Source organism: Pogoniulus pusillus, chromosome 14, assembly GCF_015220805.1.
Source record: "Pogoniulus pusillus isolate bPogPus1 chromosome 14, bPogPus1.pri, whole genome shotgun sequence".
Lineage (NCBI taxonomy): Eukaryota > Metazoa > Chordata > Aves > Piciformes > Lybiidae > Pogoniulus > Pogoniulus pusillus.
The window spans coordinates 26505154-26526841 of NC_087277.1; the positions used below are offsets into that span (position 1 = coordinate 26505154).

General features: G+C 43.6%; 1 protein-coding gene across 3 annotated transcripts in view; it reads left to right on the forward strand.

Annotated features, from left to right (window-relative positions):
* The window catches only part of SLC26A7 (solute carrier family 26 member 7), an 85597-nt gene that overhangs the window by 55713 nt on the left and 8196 nt on the right, over positions 1 to 21688 (forward strand). For 2 of the 3 annotated variants that reach the window (XM_064154674.1, XM_064154672.1), the window contains exons 11-16: positions 2021 to 2098; positions 4746 to 4841; positions 10652 to 10758; positions 13061 to 13127; positions 17105 to 17242; positions 20708 to 20756. In XM_064154674.1, coding sequence (XP_064010744.1) covers positions 2021 to 2098; positions 4746 to 4841; positions 10652 to 10758; positions 13061 to 13127; positions 17105 to 17242; positions 20708 to 20756 — 535 coding nt within the window. The remainder of the gene's footprint in view (positions 1 to 2020; positions 2099 to 4745; positions 4842 to 10651; positions 10759 to 13060; positions 13128 to 17104; positions 17243 to 20707; positions 20757 to 21688) is intronic. The other variant, XM_064154673.1, reaches the window with a different exon arrangement.

Sequence of the window (21688 nt, forward strand, 5' to 3'; positions counted from 1 at the left end):
AAGAAGCATATTATCGATATAAAAATAAAGCCATCAGCTGCCTGCTTACCATCAAATACCTTCTGGGAATCTGGATTGTATCTTAATGAGGCCAGAAGTACTCTGATTTGTGAGCACTCAGAGGGAAGGAGAAGATGTCGATTTCACTCTTGTTTAGCCTGGAGAAGAGGAGGCTCAGGGGGGACCTCATTGCTGTCTACAACTACCTGAAGGGACATTGTAGCCAGGTGGGGGTTGGTCTCTTCTGCCAGGCAACCAGCAATAGAACAAGGGGACACAGTCTCAAGTTGTGCTGGGGTAGGTCTAGGCTGGATGTTAGGAGGAAGTTCTTCACAGAGAGAGTGATTGGCATTGGAATGGGCTGCCCAGGGAGGTGGTGAAGGCACCGTCCCTGGGGGTGTTCAAGAAAAGCCTGAATAAGGCACTTAGTACCATGGTCTAGTTGACTGGATAGGGCTGGGTGCTAGGTTGGACTGGCTGATCTTGGAGGTCTCTTCCAACCTGGTTGAATCTATGATTCTCTATTTCTCCATTAGATTGATACCACAGAATACTGTAAAGAAGCATATAACTCTTAGACCATATATTTGTCTGCATTCATCATATTTATATATATAAAGATTCCTACATTTTTGTTGTGGTTTGAATTTGGAACCCAATAAATTTACCTTTGGAAAGTGATTTTACCACACTTAGAGTTTTGTAAGTTAAATGAAATTCTATTTACAAAAGTAGATTAAGTATAAAAGTACAAAAGGCTCTAAACATGTACAAGGTATATTGACATATAATTACAGTTCAACAACAGCACAAAGCCACCCGGTACCTCAAAGAGGTACAGAGGGGCTATATGCACCCAGCACACTCTCTACCTCCCTCCCCAACCCTGTACCTTAACAAACTCAAACAAGAAAATCAGTCAGGCAGCATGTAAGGTTGCAGACAGAGCTGAAAAGCCAGAAGCAAGCAGGAGGCAACCCAAGCTTGTGCTGCAGAAGTTATATGATGTTCAGCTGGCCAATGGAATTAGATAAACTTAGCTTGCATTATTCAGGTAGTGACAGGACTAGGGGGAATGGAACAAAGCTGGAGGTGGGGAGATTCAGACTGCATATGAGGAGGAAGTTGTTGAGCATGAGAGTGGTGAGAGCCTGGAATGGGTTGCCCAGGGAGGTGGTTGAGGCCCCATGGCTGGAGGTGTTTAAGGCCAGGCTGGATGGGGCTGTGGGCAGCCTGCTCTAGGGTAAGGTGTCCCTGCCCATGGCAGGGGGGCTGGAACTAGCTTATCCTTGTAGTCTCTTCCAACCCTGACTGATTCTATGTCCAATCCCAAAAATTAGTTTTCCAGCAAATTGGAATATAAGAGATAAAATCAGGCATAGCCTTAAAAATGTAACCATTTTCTACAGACCACTGATATTAACCCAAAATAATTGGTATTTTCTGGCTTAACACTATCATTTCCTTTTAGTGTTGATATCAGTAAAAGAAGTTAGAAATCTTATGCAAAAACAATGATACAGAAGTTGAGGGAGCTTGGGTTGTTCAGTCTGGAGAAGAGCAAGCTCTGGGGGGACTTAATAGGGACCTTCCAGTAACCAGAAGGGGGCTAGAAGACAGATGGTTTGGGACTGTTTACACAGGCCTGCAGTGACAGGATGAGACTGGATGTCAGGAAAAAGTTCTTTACAATGAGGGTGGCTGAGCACTGGAATGGGTTGCCGAGAGAGGTGGTTGAGGCACTATCCCTGGAGATATTCAATGTGAGGCTTGACAGGTATCTGAGTGACCTGATCTAATGGGGGATGTCCCTGCTCACTGCAGGGAGGTTGGACTAGATGATCTCTAGAGGTCCTCTCCAACCTGAGTGATTCTGCAAATCTATGATGCTATGAACTTGCCATACTTGAGCCTGACTGCGTTATATCGGACTAAATGATCTCCAAGCATCTCTTTCAACCTCAACCATCCTGTTTTTTTTCCAGGCTGAATGATCTGCTTTTCATGTTTATTGTTCCAGGTGGCTTGCCTTATCTCTTGTGTGTTAATTCTTGTGGTGATCTATGCAGTTGGACCTATGCTGTACTGGCTGCCTATGGTATGGTGCTCACCATTCTTTCTTAAAGGTTGTCTCAGACATTTTCTAATGACTTGAGTTCTTTCAGGGAAAGACAGTGGTACCTTTAAAGCAGCTCTGCTAAGTTCCAGTGGGAGAAAAAGTGGTAGGAACAAAACAAATCTTGAAAAGAAAGAGGTGACAACATATTACATGGAGATTCTGCACACTTATAGTTGCATATATGGGCTATGAGAAGTAAATAAGAAAGCACTTCTCTTCTGCTTACTTTTGGCACAGACCTTCTGTAAAATATACATCCAGATTGCTGGGGATTTGTAAACTGACAAAAGTGTGGTAGAAATTAATGAGAAGATCCACAATTTTTCTTCAGTTACACATGACTTTGGTTTTCAGATGATTGTAGGTGGTGAGTTAAGCTTGATTACAGAAAGGTTATCAAATATCCTTACCTCTCTGCCATGAAATACATCTACACTAAGAGACTGTAAAATGATCTTAATTACAAAGGATTATGAAATATTCTTGTATCTTGGTTGTGGAATACATCTCCTACACTAAGAATCCATAAAGCAGTGTGGTATATTTTTCACATGAGCTATATCCAGATTTGGGGATAGAATAGAATCAACCATTACAAATGAATAGTTAATTTGGACTATAGGCATGTCAAAGATGCAAAATAAAACTCCAAAGTCATCTATAATTCTGCCATGTTTGCACAGGAAATTTTAACCAAACTGTTACTGAAATTTACTTTGTGCTATTGTTTACACAGTGGCACATGAAGGTTCTCACTTTTCAAACACAGATCCTTTCATAGCTTATCTTCACTGTACAATGTAAGGACATTTAGGGGGAGGATGTGGGGAGGGTACACAATATGTCCTTTTCTCACTGGACTGCATTCTTCCCTTATTTTTTTATATAGATTACATGTAAATTTTGTCTGCTCTTCCCCCTGTGTTTTCAATAAAACCATTTTCACATGTTGCTTTCTTGATATTTTATTTCATTACTTCTCAGCTATAGTTTTTTTAATCCCTGACACCTAAGCCCTTGTAATGGAGGGGTAATTTATGGATGATGAGATGGTATTTTCAAAATGAATATTGTTTATTAGTGTTGGTATTTAGGAGTCTTGCCCCCCAACCACTAGTTGTAATTTTAATGCAGTGGTCATGGAAACATTATAGAAAGGAATAAGTAGATCTAGAAATAACTGGCAAAAATATATACACATTGATTGAACTGGAAGAGAAGGTTCTTGTAGTCAGTATACTGCTTGTGGTCAATACACTGCTTGTCCACTAGATGGACTCAAGCAGCTTCTTTCTGCCTAGGGCAGAAGGCTATGGTGAATTACAAGAGGCTTTAAGTATTTAGTAATAAAAGAATATTTCCCAACTCACGGGGCTAGGCACAGCTCCAGGAAATACCCAAATGCTTTCAGGGAATTCTCTTGGTGTCTTGTCAGCTGCTGAGGCTTCTAATTCTTCCCAGGCTTCACAGGATGCTGGGGAAAGGAGGCAGACAATCTCTGACGTGGTCCTTATTTCTCAGGATGATCTGTCTACCTTCAGAACCTCCCATCTTGGCAGGAGACTTTCAGGTGTAGGCAGGATGTCTTGCAATGTGCAGTCTCAGCACACTGTCACACTGGCTGTGCAGGCTGATCATATGGAGGCACTTAGAACCTGTTCCTGGTAAACTTGAGGCAGGAAGTTTCTAGGCAATTCAGGATGCAATAAAGCAGTGAGGCAGAACACTGCCAGCAGCAGTGAGCAATGGTGGCAGGCAACAGCAGCAAACAGGCACGAATAGAGCAGCAGAGCATATTGTGTCACCTGTGCATCTCTTTTTATCAATACAGCCTGAGACTAATGGGGCTTTGGACACCAATCAGAATGGCAATTAGCCAAGCCTGACTATATTAGGTGATGCCAGAGGCTTGATTTGCCCAATTTTGGGAAAAACATAGGCTTTGCATGAGGCAGGCACAAGCTAAGTGTATGTACCTTGCTTACCACAGGATGTAAATGCAGCAAAACAAGTCTGGGCCAGACAGAGTCCTTAGACTCAATGGCTTCAGGTTCTTTGTTCTCTTTCCCATGGTTGCTTCTCCCCACAACAGAAGGAGAGGGAGAGCAGTAGAACATGTCTGGGCAAGCCAGGTTCTGTATAAGCCTGTTTTGGCCTAACATGACAACTCTGCAAGTCCATTGCTTTGTACCACATCATCTTTGGCTCCAGGTGACTTTTTTTCATGTGCATGATTTGCAGAATAAGACATTGTTTTGTTTGCTTGATATTCATGGTTTTTTTTTAACTCTAGATAGTGAAGAATGGGAGTCAAAATGCTTCTCTGTGCAGAATTGAGTGCTGATTTGACTCTGATTCCCCAATATTATGGCAGAACATAGTTGATCTGGCAAGTCCTGAAGCTTCTATTTTCCTTACAATTTCGTGGCCTCTAAATTGCTTCCAGGAAAACAAACCAAAATGATTTGATACTGTCATGTTTGTGTTACAAAGACACCTGTGCTTATCCCATTTTTGAGACACCAACTTCAGATTTCGCTAACTTAATCATAATATTGACTGTGAAATTAAAGAAGGCATTTCTGTTCACTGCCAGTTCTGCAGCTTGTCTTTGTTTCCTTTGCAGTGTGTGCTAGCGAGCATTATTGTCGTGGGCTTGAAGGGGATGCTCATGCAGTTCCGTGACTTAAAAAAGTATTGGAATGTGGATAAAATAGACTGGGTAAGTGAAACTTGCTCTAAGGAGGTTTTCCTGAGGCTCTTTAACAAATGCATGCTAAACAAACTTCAATAGCTCTGTGTAGAAAAGATATGTGCAAAACGTTATTGTTAGGGGGTTTGTGTGTTGTAGAATGGCTTAGGTTGGAAGGGACCTCAGAGATGGTTTGCTCCAACCTCCCTGCTGTGAGCTGGGATGCTTCTCAACTAGGTTCAGCTGCTCAAGGCCTCATCCAGCCTGGCCTTGAACACACTCAAGGAGGCAGCCATAGCCATTTTGGGCAGCCTGTTCCAGAGTCTCAACACCCTCCTACTGAAGAACTTCTTCCTAAGATGCAGTCTAAACCCACTCACAGTATCATAGTATTATCAAGGTTGGAAGAGACCTCACAGATCATCAAGTCCAACCCTTTACCACAGAGCTCAAGGCCAGACCATGGCACCAAGTGCCACATCCAATCCTGCCTTGAACAGCTCCAGGGACGGCAACTCCACCACCTCCCCGGGCAGCCCATTCCAGTGTTCAATGACTCTCTCAGTGAAGAACTACTGTCTCAGCTTAAAACCATTCCCCCTTCTCCTATTGCTAGATACTCTTACAAAAACACTCTCTGCAGCCTTCCCATAGGATCCCTTGATAGAGGTATGTAAGACTCCCTAGAATCTTCTCTAGGCTGAACAACCCCAGCTCCCTCAGCCTATTCTCATAGCAGTGATGTTCCAGCCTTTGGATCATCTTTGTGGCCCTCCTCTGGATTCACTCCAACAGCTCTGTGTCCCTCTTATCTGGGGACACCAGAACTGGATGCAGAATTTGAGATGAGATTTCCCCAGGGCAAAATAAAGTGGCAGAATCCTCTCTCTTGCCCTGCTGGCCACAGTCCTTTTGATGCAACCCAGAATACAGTTTACCTTCTGGACTGCATGAGCACACTGCTGGCTCATGTTGAGCTTCTCATCGATCAATACACTCAGTATAACAGCATCTGTAATGTCAATTGTATTAAACCCTGGAATTTTAGCAAATTACAAAGAATCAAACCTAATTTAATGCAGAAATTACATCTACAGCCAGAGCAGGTTAATCTGAGCAGATGTGTGTCTAATTTTGTATGCCTTCTCTAGCTGGTTAGCATGCTCTTGTTGTTGTAGTCTTATAGAAGACTCAATCTGGTGAGGGGTCTGGAACACAAACTGTATGAGGAGAGGCTGAGGGAGCTGGGGTTGTTTAGCCTGGAGAAGAGGAGGCTCAGGGGTGACCTCATTGCTGTCTACAACTACCTGAAGGGAGGTTGTAGCCAGGTGGGGTTGGTCTCTTCTGCCAGGCAAGCAGCAACAGAAGAAGGGGACACAGTCTCAAGTTGTGCCGGGGTAGGTCTAGGCTGGATGTGAGGAGGAAGTTCTTCAGAGAGAGAGTGATTGGCATTGGAATGGGCTGCTCAGGGAGGTGGTGGAGGCACCGTCCCTGGAGGTGTTCAAGCAAAGCCTGGATGAGGCACTTGGTGCCATGGTCTAGTTGTTTGGCTAGGGCTGGGTGCTAGGTTGGAGTGGCTGATCTTGGAGGTCTCTTCCAACCTGGTTGATTCTATGATCCGTCCTCAGCCTGACAGAGTAAATCATTTTGCTTTAAAATGTATAATCCAAAAGAAAGCCATAAAGGTTGATTTCTTTTTTTGCTTAGTCTTGCCTGATCTGAGGAAACCTATGAAGCCCATTTGTTTGAATAACTACACTGGTGTTGATTTTGGTCTGAAAAATTCACCTCAGAAAACTGTCAGTACCTTGGGAACAAATCAGTCCTATTACCCAGGTTACCAAAAGTGTTCAGAAGACAGAAACTCTTAACAAAACATTTGGAAACAATTAGCAGCTGTAATTTCTGGAACTGATTCTTTGAAGGGTGTGTGTCATGGAGCATTGAAGTCAGGTTTGTTACAGATCTGGCAAACAGAAGTGCGTGGAAATGGAGTATTATGGGTTCCTTCACACTTCCTTTAGTTTCTCATTGAGCACAGATAGGATGAGTAATGCTTATTTGTTGATCAGTTCTTTATAAAACATAATCTTTATATCCATGAATGTAAAAGTTAGAGCTGGAAAGGTAGAGCTCTGGAAATGGATGGTGATCCTCATGGGTCCCTTCCATCTCAGGATATTCTGTGCTTCCATGAAATCTCTCATTTCAGCTATGAATTGTTTCTTATTCCATATTTAGGAAAAGCTGAGTTCAAAGGAGCTGCTAGGATGACAGACCCAAGTAGCTAATACCAAGTGTTATCAGCTGAATATTACTGCATATGTGTTTGTTCTGATTTTCATTCCATTTCTCAACCATCAGAAATGACCTATTCTTACATCCTATCTCTCAAATCACAGTTAATTTCTTTCCAGCTAGGATGCCACAGCCCTTATTCTAAAGAGCCATTTCTTGTCATTCACAGCATCCATGTGAGCCTCAATGGTCTCTTTTATAGAATCATGGAACCAACCAGGTTTTAAAAGATCTCCAAGATCATCCAGTCCAACCTAGCACCCAGCCCTAGCCAAACAACCAGACCATGGCACCGAGTGCCTCAGCCAGGCTTTTCTTCAACATCTCCAGGGACAGCGACTCCACCTCCCTGGGCAGCCCATTCCAATGCCAATCACTCTCTCTGACAACAACTTCCTCCTAACATCCAGCCTAGACCTCCCCTGGCACTACTTAAGACTGTGTCCCCTTGTTCTGTTGCTGCTTGCCTGGCAGAAGAGACCAACCCCACCTGGCTACAACCTCCCTTCAGGTAGTTTTAGACAGCAGTGAGTTCACCTCTCTTCTCCAAGCTAAACCACTCCAGCTCCCTCAGCCTCTCCTCATAGACCTTGTGTTCCAGGCCTCTCACAAGCTTTGTTGCCCTTCTCTGGACATGTGTCTTTAGTGAAGGTCTCCTGCCAATTCTACTGCCTCCTTGGATTACTTAAGCAATTTCAGATTGGTTATTTCTGTGTTCCATTAGTTGGATGCGGTGAGGTTCCGATCTGCAGCTGAGGTAGATTTCTTCATCTCGGGTGTTGCCAAGGGTTCAGACTTATCAGCATGGGATAATTCTTGATCCTACCTGAATTTCTCATTTGTAGTACTTCCATCAGCATTTTCATGTCCAGCAAGCTCCTTTTATAAATAAATATATATATGATTTTCAAATCTTAGAATTATTTCCTCAGGGGTTAATCAGAGCTCAACATTTGTTGCCCTTAAAGGCATTCTTTGCAAATATATACACAGCAATTTGTATAAATGATCATTTAGAAATGTAACTGGAGGTTGAGCACTATTTTAAAGGGCAAACTACCTCTTTCCCTGCTGTGCTCTTGAAGAGACTGCAAAATCCTTTGCCATAGATTGGAATTCTGAAGGTAGGGAAGGAAAAGGTAGAGCTGTGCAACAGTCTGACCTCTGTGAAGCACAAATGAGTAGGTATGAGTTAGATTTTTACAATTCATAAAATAACAGTTCTGAAATTTGCCCAAGCAAAATGCCTGTGGTTAGGCTGAAAGTATTCTGTTGTCTCTGGCTTTTCACAGCTAAGTAAAATCATCAGAATGGATAATTTTGACAGTGATTGTGCTGTGTAACAGGATCTGTTCATCCGTGAACGTTAACAAGGAGAACTGTAGTTGTTGACAAGGGCACCAATGGAGATCAGTATATGCAGAGGACTGGATATACTTGCCATTCTTCTTAACAGTTTTAAGTTATAGATCATAGAATCAGCCAGGGTTGGAAGGGACCACAAGGATCACCTAGTTCCAACCCTCCTGCCATGGGCAGGGACACCCTACCCTAGAGCAGGCTGCCCACAACCTATTCCAGCCTGGCCTTAAACAACTCCAGGCATGGGGTCTCAACCACCTCCCTGGGCAACCCATTCCAGCCTCTCACCACTCTCATGCTCAACAACTTCCTGCTCAAGTCCACTCTGAACCTACCCACCTCCAGCTTTGCTCCATTCCCTCCAGTCCTGTCACTCCCTGAGAGCCTAGAAAGTCTCTCCCCAGCTTTTTTGTAGGCCCCCTTCAGGTAGTGAAAGGCCACAAGAAGGTCACATCAAAGCCTCCTCTTCTCCAGACTGAACAGCCCCAACTCTTTCAGTCTGTGCTCACAGCAGAGCTGCTGCAGCCCTCTGAGCATCCTTGTGGCCCTTCTCTGGACACACTCCAGCATCTCCACATCCCTCTTGTAATGGGGGCTCCAGAACTGAATTTTGATTTACAGATCAAGTAGAAGTCTTTGCTTAAGGTTCCCTCAAGAAGAGAAATATTTGCTGCCATTGGGTTGGTATAAGTAATAAGTAATTAGTACTAATTTTAATTCTAAAATCTGGATCTCTGGGCAGCCTGATCTAAGGGAGGATATCACTGCTCACTACAGGGAGATTGGACCTGATAACCTTTGGATGTCCCTTCCAACCCAAGCCATTCTATGACTCTGTATCTTGCAACCATGCACATTGTTGTAGTATGAACATGTTTCTGCTTAGAAAATAATTCAGAAAAAAAAACCCTCTGAAATGTTGAAATCTTTGGGGGGTTAAAAATATTTTCAATCCTTTTCAATGTGGCCTTTGTCCCTTTGTATTTTTTGATTGTGTTTAAAATGGAATCTAAAGTTCTATTGATGACATATTGAAAGATGATGAAGTAATCTAAAATCTCAGCCTTTCCATCTGAAGAAATTCATTCCTCTTTTAGTTTTTATTTGCTTAAGGGTTGCCTTAGCTATTCTCTGATAAATGCCACTTTTAATTAACCTCATTGTAAATATTGATTCCCATTTATAGAACTAGTGAGAGAAGAGCTCTCTATATGTCACATATAGGCTCTTTATGTAAAAGGAAAGGAGGGTTTGGAATGTGAACAGTGAAGAAGGTGACAACAACTTGTAACATGAAAAATTAAGTGTTGCAAAACAGCTGAGTTTGTTGTACATTGTGCTGTTAGTGCAACTGTGTGTGTTGCTGTACTGGATGATCTTGGAGGTCTTTTCCAACCTGGTTGATTCTATGATTCTAAGGGACTCTGAAAGGAATCTCTGAGCAGTGGGTTGAGTAGTGCCATGTGATGTGTGTCATGAGTAAGAGGGATATTGAGGTGCTGGAGCATCTCCAGAGAAGGGCAGTCAGGCTTACAGAGGGCCTGGAGCACATGGCCTAGGAGGAGTTTCTGAGGGAGCTGGAAGTGTTCAATCTGGAGAAGAGGAGGCTCTTCTCATCACTCTCTACAGTTACATGAAGGGAAGTTGGAGTGAGGATGGGGCAGCCTCTTCTCTGTGGTGGCAAGCGACAGGGCTAAGAGAAATGGTTCCGAGCTGCACCAGAGGAGGTTAAGGCTGGATATCAGGAAGTATTTCATCTCTGAAAGGGTTCTCAGACATTGGAATGGTCTACCTGGGGCAGTGCTGGAGTCACTATCCCTGGGGTGAGTCACTATCCCCGGGGTGTTTAAGCAGCGTGTGGAGCTGGTGCTCAGGGACGTGGTTTAGTGTTGACCCTTCAGTGCCACTTCAAGGGTCGCACTGGATGATCTTTGAGGTCTCTTCCAACCAGTTCCATCCTGTGGCTATGGGGCAGCCTTATTTAAACTACTAATTATGCTCTCAGTATTTACCAGTTCAAAGACCCAAATATTCACCTGTGTGAAGCAATTATAATCTAAGAAAAAAAATCAATCTGTGTTTGATTCATAAAATGCACCTTATTACAAACAAACAAAACCAAACCCCAAACTAATTACCTCTTCTTTTATTTTAATTGATTTATTCTTCCCTCCTTAAAGAGCATATGGGTCAGTACCTATGTGATCACCATATGCTTTGCTGCTAACGTGGGACTGCTGTATGGCATTGTCTGCACCCTAGTCGTCGTCATTTTCCGCTTTCCCAGGTAAGCAACAGTTTACTGACACCTTCTAGTGGCACAGCCTCATGTGTTCTGTCTGCCATATTGCTTACATAGACACACAGCATCCTAAATTTAAGAGTGAAGCTTCAGGTTGCAGGTGATTACAAGATAAGACAATTCAAAAGGAAAAGTCCCTACTGTAGGCTAAGGAGTCGTAATAATCTTTCATCCTATGGCGTTGTTTTGTGGTTTGTCTTAGCATTACACATCTGTGTAGTTCATTGAGTGTAGCATAAGATCAATCTTTCTTTTTTTTCCTCCTCCCTCCCCCCCCCGTATTTTCTCCTTAAGGATAAGGTATGTCTGGCAAGCACCCTTATAAATTCTTAAATGGTAGAGGAGGTGATAGTTGACATTTGCACTGAGGATATACATTAATTAAATGTGACTGCACAACTGAGCAGGAACAGGAGAGATTTAGACTAGATATTAGGAAGCAATTCTTCAAAATGGGAGTGGTGAGACACTGGAACAAGTTGCTGTGATGGTTTGGGGGTTACCCCGCCCCTCCCACACTTTGTATTTGCCCCAGCTAACTCAGACGGCCTCTGGGAATATAGATGAAGCAATTTATTTACAGCTAGCAGAATTTACAAGCAGCTATTTACAATATATACAGTTATATACAATTATATAGGCAAAAGCAAGAGTGAGAAACAAAATGGAGAAAAAGTCTTTCTTCTTCCCAGAGTTCTCAGCATGACTGTGAGAGAAGTAGACACAATTGTTTTTCATTTCACTGCCTGTTATCTAGTTCTGTTACCAAAACATTCCAGCTTGCTTCAAACTAGCACAATATATATACAATTATATACAGAAAATATACAAAGGATAAACGATATGAAAGCACAACTCCCCTCCCAGAAACCTAAGTCCCCAGGAGGGGCTTTTAAACCACCCCAACACCTCCCCCCGGCCCTCTCAACCTTACCCCAGTTCTCAGGAAGAAGAGAGGTGCAGCCAAGAGGTTAGGGAGCAAGGTTAGTAGGAGCAGGGTTAATGAGATGTGACCAGGTCCAAGGCAAAAGCAAGAGTGAGAAACAAAATGGAGAAAAAGTCTTTCTTCTTCCCAGAGTTCTCAGCGTGACTGTGAGAGAAGTAGACACAATTGTTTTTCATTTCACTGCCTGTTATCTAGTTCTGTTACCAAAACATTCCAGCTTGCTTCAAACTAGCACAGTTGCCCAGGGAGGTTGTGGATGCTGACTCCGTAGAGGTGTTCAAGACCAGGCTGGATGGGGCCCTGAGCCTCCTGGTCTCATGCGAGGTATCTCTGCCTATGATGGGGAAATTAGAACTAGCTGATCCTTAAGGTCCTTTCCAACCCAAACCATTCTATGATGGTTTTGAAGTAGCATATTTTATTTATATATATAAGTAAAATAGAATCAAGCAGGTTGGAAGAGACCTCCGAGATCAGCCAGTCCAACCTAGCACGCAGCCCTGTCCAGTCAACCAGACCATGGCACTAAGTGCCTCATCCAGGCTCTTCTTGAACACCTCCAGGGATGGTGCCTCCACCACCTCCCTGGGCAGCCCATTCCAATGCCAATCATTCTCTGGAAAGAATTTCCTCCTAACATCCAGCCTGAACCTCCCCTGGCACAACTTGAGGCTGTGTCCCCTTGTTCTGTTGCTGGTTGCCTGGCAGAAGAGACCAACCCCCACCTGGCTACAGCCTCCCTTCAGGGAGTTGTAGACAGCAATGAGGTCTGCCCTGAGCCTCCTCTTCTCCAGGCTGCACACCCCCAGCTCCTTCAGCCTCTCCTCACAGGGCTGTGCTCCAGACCCCTCACCAGCTTTGTCGCCCTTGTTTGGACATGTTCCAGCACCTCAACATCTCTCTTGAATTGAGGAGCCCAGAACTGGACACAGCACTCAAGATGTGGTCTGACCAGTGCTGAGTACAGGGGCAGAATAACCTCCCTTGTCTTTCTGGCCACACTGTTCCTGATGCAGGCCAGGATACTGTTGGCTCCCTTGGCCTCCTGCCAGCTACTTGACTGGAGAACAGCTATAAACCACTAAGAAAACATAAAATTAAGGTTTGATTTGCCAGAAATTTTTGTCATTCATATTTTCAAAGTGATACTGTGATATTTCAATGTGATTTTTACTCTTGAACTGGATCATTATCACAACAAGCTCTGTAGGCATGAATAAACAGAATGCCTTATTGCAACTTCACCTTTCTATACTGCAGTTTTGTGGTGTGTGTCTCCTTGTTTCAGTTCAAGACTGCTAATGATTTGCCTCACAGATTTTCTCTGTGTATTGATTACAGGGCAAAGACACTGAATCTGAAAGATGTAAAAGAAGTGGAATATAAATACAAGACAGAGGACAATTCTGTAAGTTTAAATTGTCTTTTGGCATGTGTTGCACTAATTCAGATTTGTCTGTTTCCTATAGATAATTACTAGCTTGTAGTCAGTGAGACAAAGGAATATTTTTGTGGTATGACCATTTGAAATCCAAAGCCAGTTTGATCTAGCAAATATAAGACTAGCCTGGGCATCAGAAACTGGAATCTGTTCCTAGTTCTGCTGCTGATCTGCAAAATTAAATTAGGCATGTCCTCTTAGATCTGTCTGTGTTAGTTTGTTACTTATAATTTAGGAATTGCTCTTTGTGGAACTTTTGTAAGCCTAAGGAAATCCCTTGTCAGTAAGGGCAAAGGCCATCTGAGCAGACAGTGGTTGTCTCTATATTCATATCAGATTTTATCATTTCCTAAAAGTTCTTTGATCTTCTCATAATCCACCATCCCTTTTCTCAGCCCTTCTCTGCCACCTGCCCTTTATGGTTGAGATGTGCAGCTGGTAGAGGAGGGACAGCAACATGAAGCTCTCAGGCTACTTCACACATTATACAACTCTGTACTGAGACGAGGGCATCCTTACCTGAGAAATGGATGGAAGAATCTCTCCCAAAGGTTTTGCTTTAAAAATATGATTTCTTGCAAATGTAAACCCTGCCAGTCAGAGATTTTAAGTTCTTTAACTTATTTTCATTGTCATTCTCATGGAAGTCACTTGCCATCTGGTCTGTGGTGAGAAGGGTAATGCAGGGAGGTGAAGTACCTCCCCTGAGATGAAGTGGTAGGTCAGCAGCCAAGAGAGATGCAGAACCATGTGTCCTTTCAGCACAGAATGCCATCACCAGAACATCATCCTTCTTTTTCCACTCTGGCAGTCTCCACCATGTCCATTTCCCTTTCCTAGTGCTTATAAAGGCTCTTGTGTATCAAAAGGCAATGTGCTCAGCAGTTACTACCACACTATTAAGATGCTCTTCTTGGAAGAATTTTTTTTCTTTTCTGGCAAATGTTTTCCATCAGAGCTATCTTGGAATGAAAATCTGGACTTGGTTCAGGAGTGTTTTGCTACTTTGGCATGCTGAACAGTGCTGGAATGTGAAAGGTGCATGAGAATGGGGAGGACTCTGAAATGTGAATTCAAAACACTGTTGCTGAGGCTGGCCCAGCCACCAGTTATTATAGCACTTTTCATTCTTAATAAAAATGTTGGGGTAACTTTGTAAGCCATGGCTAACCAATATTTGATTTGCCCTTCCCTCTTCTTGCCCTTCCCTCTTCTTGCCCTTCCCTCTTCTTGCCCTTCCCTCTTCTTGCCCTTCCCTCTTCTTGCCCTTCCCTCTTCTTGCCCTTCCCTCTTCTTGCCCTTCCCTCTTCTTGCCCTTCCCTCTTCTTGCCCTTCCCTCTTCTTGCCCTTCCCTCTTCTTGCCCTTCCCTCTTCTTGCCCTTCCCTCTTCTTGCCCTTCCCTCTTCTTGCCCTTCCCTCTTCTTGCCCTTCCCTCTTCTTGCCCTTCCCTCTTCTTGCCCTTCCCTCTTCTTGCCCTTCCCTCTTCTTGCCCTTCCCTCTTCTTGCCCTTCCCTCTTCTTGCCCTTCCCTCTTCTTGCCCTTCCCTCTTCATTTTGTGTGCAAATCTCTATGCATATTTTATTGCCCAGCTAATCGTTCTCCTGTTTTTTTCCCCTCAATCAGTTAGATTTATACTAGCAACCAAGTAATAACAAACTAGTGTCTGCAGACAGTGGGCAAAATAACATTTTGTTAAGAAAGCAAATTGCTCAAGAGCTTATGACACAAAACAAAGAGGGAAAATATTTTTAAGGTTTGAAAAATGCCTTTAATTGAATTTGGAGTCAGTGGGCTGCAGCAGGCATTTAGGGTAATTTTTAATGTATGAATGTTAGACTGATCCAAGTTCCCCTGGTAGATAACAGCTTAGGCGAGAGGACACAGCCTCAGGCTATGCCAGGGGAAATTTAGGCTGGAGGTGAGGAGAAAGTTCTTCACTGAGAGAGTCATTGGACACTGGAATGGGCTGCCCGGGGAGATGGTGGAGTCGCCGTCCCTGGAGCTGTTCAAGGCAGGATTGGACGTGGCACTTGGTGCCATGGTCTAGCCTTGAGCTCTGTGGTAAAGGGTTGGACTTGATGATCTGTGAGGTCTCTTCCAACCTTGGTGATACTGTGATACTGTGAAATAACAAGACTTTAAAATATGGAAATATGCAAGCTTAATCATCTACCCTGCCATTAAGGTCTGTGGATTTATAGGAGTTATTTTATCAATAGGAGAAAGGACATTTTAATATGGGAAAAAATCAAGAGGGTGTTTAGAAGCTTATGTTAAACACATTGCATTACAGGCACTCTGTGCTGAACTATCACTGGATCACAGACAGTGCTGTGCAGAGTGCAAGGGACAATTGCTGCTGCTGTTCTAAGTGACAGTGGTGATAGGCCACCTGAGAAAATTTCCTTCCTTTCTTAGTAAGGATGCACCAAAGAGGAAGTCCATTCTTCTCAGAGTGGTTGTTATTAAGAAAGGAGGTAGAACTAAACCAGTCAGGAATAAGTGATACCAGTTTGGCACAGTTGTACTCACTCCTCCTGGACAAAAGATTATACCTAAGCCTGTCCTCTGCTTGCTCTGGCCTTTGGTATTTGAGCCTTTCAAATTTTACACCTCTTATTTTTAGAAGCTTATTAGATATTCAAGAACCACCTGGATGCATTCCACTGTGATCTGCTCTAGGTGATCCTGCTCTGGCAGGGTGGCTGGACCAGATGATCTTTCAAGGTCTCTTCCAGCCTCTGATATTCTATGATTCTGTGAAGGGTGATGAAGCTGGTGAGGGGTGTGGAACACAGCTCAGTGAGGAGAGGATGAGGGAGCTGGAGGTGAGCAGCCTGCAGAAGAGGAGGCTCAGGGGTGATCTCATTGCTGTCTACAGCTACCTGAAGGGAGGCTGTAGCCAGGTGGGGTTGGTCTCTTCTGCCAGGCAACCAGCAACAGAACAAGGGGACACAGTCTCAAGTTGTGCCAGGGGAGGTTCAGGCTGGATGTTAGGAGGAAGTTGTTGCCATGGAGTGATTGGCATTGGAAGGGGCTGCCCAGAGTTGCCATCCCTGGAGGTGTTCAAGAAAAGCCTGGCTGAGGCACTTGGTGGCATGCTCTAGTTGATAGGACAGGGCTGGGTGCTAGGTTGGATAACCTTGAAGGTCTCTTCCAACCTGGTTGATTCTATGATTCTGTGATCATAGGCTTTGATCTTTGCACCTCAGTCTTTCTTAGTTTTCATCTTCCAGTTTGCCAGTTCTGGTATGGCACCGAAGTTCCCACTTGTCTCCACACCAAGCTGTGTGTAGCATCCATTAGAATCCATTTCAGCATTTATTGCCCTCTGTTTTGCCCTTATTTTAGAGCTTTTGTTCATGTAATCCTAGCCATTTTAATTGCTAGATAGGCTTTGCCTCTTGCCTGCCCAAGGTATGTCAGTGATGTGCTATTTATCACAACCACATTCACAGATAAATTGGACTAAGTCCCCATACCTAATCTGGGCTTCAGTACCTCAGTTTGGGATGTTGGAAATGTTTCATTGCTCTGCATGAAGTTCACTGTGGCAGTGTTTGAGACATCATCTGGTTCCCAGCAGTCTGAATGGCAGTTTACAAATGTGGAGGTAGTTTATGTGTTTTGTGGTGAAGATTTCCATTCCTGGTTTGCTTGAAGGTCTGCTGGGAAAACTGCAGTACAGTCTCACACTGTAGTGTCTGTGTCAGCATCGCTTCCTCATGTTTGGTTGTGCCCTGGTTACATGTCTCTGCCATTTGTTAGGAAGGGGAGAGGCTCTGTGAATCTGTATTATCTTGTGAATTCTTGTTTTTTTTTTTTATCCATCACTCATTGCCACCAGGTTAATTTACAGAAATCTTTGGGGTTTTGAAAGAAATGAGTTTGGGTTGTAATTTCCAAACCCCTTTTTCAGCATTATTGTTTGTTTCATCCCACAGGAATCATTAAAACAAATAAAGATTGTTTCAGTCAACAACCCTTTAGTCTTTCTGAATGCCAGGAAATTTCACACTGACCTGATAAAGATAATCCAAAAGGATAGCAGGAGCAGCCAGCCCTGTGAAGACCTGAACAAGGTAGGATGTGCTATAGCTGCAGTAATCATGGAGGCAGTGTTGGAGACCATTTCTTGGAGAATGCAGTCAGATTCAGAGACAGATATAAACAAGCAATATTATAAGTGATTAATTTAAACCAGGATTAGGTTCAATATGCTTATTGCTACTTCAGCATATTATAGCAATAAACTTATTGCTTATTGTTACTTAAATGAATATTGTTACTTAAAAGAATATTTGATGTTAGGAGGAAGTTCTTCACAGAGAGAGTGATTGACATTGGAATGGACTGCCCAGGGAGGTGGTGGAGTCACCATCCCTGGAGGTGTTCAAGAAGAGACTGGATGAGGCACTTAGTGCCATGGTCTAGTTGATTGGCTAGGGCTGGGTGCTAGGTTGGACTGGGTGAGCTTGGAGGTCTCTTCCAACCTGGTTGATTCTATGAATATCTCTACTAGTTCTGTATATGATCCAGTAAGAGACCTTAAAGCACTGATCCAAAGCTCTTCAAAATTCTTGGTAGAACCAACTTATAACCTCACCTGTTTTAAGGTTGTTATTTTGACAGTATAATGAGTAGTTATGATCTAATAATGAATATGATCTACTGAATAAAATGTGAATGTTATTCTGCTGGACATGAGTCCACAAGAGGTGGACACTTCATATCTGCTTCTACCTATAAACAATGGAGGCTCCATTTCTGTTTCTACCTATAAACAATGGAGGCTCCATTTCTGTTTCTACCTATAAACAATGGAGGCTCCATTTCTGTTTCTACCTATGAACAATTCCTGCAGTATTAGGAAGAAGGTACAAACTGGCTGAAAGTAGTGTTTCTTTTTCATGTTCTCCACTGATTATATTGGAAAAATAAACAGTATGTAAAATGGTGTCTAAGTCAGGCTTGAAGAAGATCTCCTTACATGTAGTATTTCTGAAGTTAATCTGTGTGTAACTACTGCAACTTACTACAACACTCCCTAGAAGGGGTTAAAAAAAAGAAAAGTAAATCTTACTTTCTTTTTTTGTTCTGTCATTACAATGGAGACACTCAGTACCATAGAATGGTCTGGATTGGAAGGGACCTCCATAGGTCATCTAGTCCCAACCCTCTCTGCACTCAGCAGGGACATACTCAACTAGATCAGGTTTCCCAGAGCCCTGTGGAGCCTCACCTTGAATATCCTCAGGGACAGGGTTTCAACTCCTTCCCTGGACAACCTGTTCCAGTGTTCCACTACCTTCGTGGTGCAGAACTTGTCCCTAACATCCAGTCTAAATCTACTTTTCTCTAGTTGGAAGCAATTGCCCCTCGTCCTGTCACTGCAGGCCTTTGTAACCAGTCCCACTCTGTCCTTCTTGTAGCCCCATTCAGGTATTGCAAGGTCTCTCTGGAGCCTTCTCTTCTCCAGCCTAAACAACCCCATAGAATCAACCAGGTTGGAAGAGACCTCCAAGATCATCCAGTCCAACCTAGCACCCAACCCTAACCAATCAACTAGACCATGGCACTAAGTGCCTCATCCAGGCTTTTCTTGAAGACCCCAGGGACGGTGCCTCCACCACCTCCCTGGGCAGCCCATTCCAATGGGAAATCACTCTCTCTGTGAAGAACTTCTTCCTAATATCCAGCCTATACCTACCCTGGCACAACTTGAGACTGTGTCCCCTTGTTCTATGGCTGGTTGCCATCTCCCTCAGTCTTTGTAGCAGAGGTGTTCTGGTCCCTTGATCACTTTCACGGCACTCCTCTGGACCTGCTTCATACTTACTGTGGGCATTTTCATCCCATTTGGCAAAGTGAGCTGTGAGAATGACAGCTGTTTCTTTGATGGGTTGTTAAAATGCTGCTCAGCAAAGTGTGTCTTCTTCCTCTGCTGTCTCCTGCCAAAGAGCTGTGCTACCTGCACCTGCTCTGATGGTAGCTTCTCCTCCTTGCTCAGAAATTCAGCTCGGAATTTGTGCTGCTTTTTTTCCCCTCTGTTCTGCTAGGCTAACTGATTTGGATTAGTGTGATAACAGGGTGCTAAAGAGAGAGAAATTACTTAGGATTTGCATAGAATTAATTATGAGTTAATTTAAGAAGTGTAATAAGTTAATAAGTCAATTTATAAGTTGTTTGGCAGGCAGATTTTATCCTTTGTCTCTTCTGCAAGGTACTTGGCAATACAGCTGCCTGAAATACTGTTGTATAATTAGTTCTTTTTCCTGTAGAATAAAGTCCTTTTTGTAGCACATAATGGGAGGAAAATAAATCACACTTTGGATTTTGTTTCTGTGATGTATTTCTGGTTTGAACTTGTGTTTCTACTGAGAACTTAATATTCATATTGAAATACTTATTGAAACAAATCTTCAGGTACAAGTAATTAATGAATTCACCTGTCAAAAGTGTTCTCTCTAAATTACTTGTGTAGCAGAGGAGCTTGCAGCAAATGCAAGGTGACTCAGAAGTTCACCTTACAAAATCACTGGCCAGAATTTATCTGTACAAGATCATTTTTCCTATCTTTTGACTACTTCTTAGTCCTTGCCTCCCCAAAGGGATCACTTTAATACTGTGTTTTCTAGTGACAGAGGGGTGCTGATCGATACTCACCTGACCATGAGCCAGCAGTGTGCCCAGGTGGCCAAGAGAGCCAATGGCATCCTGGCCTGCATCAGGAATGGTGTGGCCAGCAGGAGCAGGAGGTCATTCTGCCCCTGTACTCTGCACTGGTTAGATCACACCTTGAGTGCTGTGTTCAGTTCTGGGCCCCCCAGTTTAGGAGGGACATTGAGATGCTTGAGCGTGTCCAGAGAAGGGCGACGAGGCTGGGGAGAGGCCTTGAGCACAGCCCTACGAGGAGAGGCTGAGGGAGCTGGGATTGGTTAGCCTGGAGAAGAGGAGGCTCAGGGGAGACCTTATTGCTGTCTACAACTACCTGAGGGGTGGTTGTGGCCAGGAGGAGGTTGCTCTCTTCTCTCAGGTGGCCAGCACCAGAACAAGAGGACACAGCCTCAGGCTGCGCCAGGGGAGATTTAGGCTGGAGGTGAGGAGAAAGTTCTTCCCTGAGAGAGTCATTGGACACTGGAATGGGCTGCCCGGGGAGGTGGTGGAGTCGCCGTCCCTGGAGCTGTTCAAGGCAGGATTGAACGTGGCACTTGGTGCCATGGTCTGGCCTTGAGCTCTGTGGTAAAGGGTTGGACTTGATGATCTGTGAGGTCTCTTCCAACCTTGGTGATACTGTGATATTGTGACAGAGGTTGAGTCATCTACACAGGAGGAAAAAAGAAGAAAGAAATATCAGTTTGGTGTAACTTCAGAAGGATAGTAAATGCTCAGTGGATATTATATACCCAACAGACTGTTGCATGACTTGGGAGGGAAGGGGTTGACTCTGAGAAACTGAATGCTTATATATTGCACTGATTCCCCTCATTATTATATATTAGCCTATCTTTCCTTGGTATGTTAATGCTTTGTTGCTTCTATTTCAGTGTGAGCACAACACATTGCTCTGCTCATTTTCCAGTGGAAGCTGCCATGGTGAGTTGATTCTCTGTAAATCACACTAGAACCAAGATGGATGTAAATGTGTACAATGGCTCCCCAGTTTTTTATTTCTAGGTGAACTCCAGTTGTTTGGAAACTAATCTTTTCAGGTAGACCAAACATTCAGTGGTGCAGGAGTGCTAACCAGTGTTCAACTCTGCTAGTCTTGGCCTAGTGGTTCCTGTTTTAACTCAATTCTTGACTGACTTTTATGATCTTTCACCTCAACTTGAGGAGAAACTTCTTTACAGTGAGGGTGACAGCTCACTAGAACAGGACACCCAGAGAAGTTGTGGAGTTTCCTTCTCTGGAGACTTTCAAAACCCACCTGGATGCATTCCTGTGCAAACTATGCTATGGGATCCTGCCTTGGCAGGGAGCTTAGACTTGATCTCTGGAGGTCCCTTCCAACCTGTTGTGGACTTTTCTTCTCTGGAGACTTTCAAAGCCCACCTGGATGCATTCCTGTGCAAACTATGCTACGGGATCCTGCCTTGGCAGGGAGCTTAGACTTGATCTCTGGAGGTGCCTTCCAACCTCTAAAGTTCTTTGGTTCTGTGATATCAAAAGCAGGGAACCCATGAAAACATCTTTTCTGCAGGAGTCTCTGCTTATTTCTGTGTGCATACTGCAACAAGTACACAGTAGTGAGAACTGCTTCCCATGTTACCGCCTGGATTGTTCTTCAAACAAAGACCTGAGAGGCTCTTTTGCTAAGCCCTGGTCTTGGGGTGTTGTTTTTGGTTTGTGTTCACAGTGGGACCTGACTGCTAGTGTGAAAAAGTTAATATAGGATAAGGTTAGAGCAGTGTTAAATCTTTAAAGCCACTTAGGAGAAAATCTCAGAAAACATCAGCTGAATTATCAGCCACATGATAGCAACCAGTATTGTGCAACATGCCAATTACATACAGAATAAAGGGAAA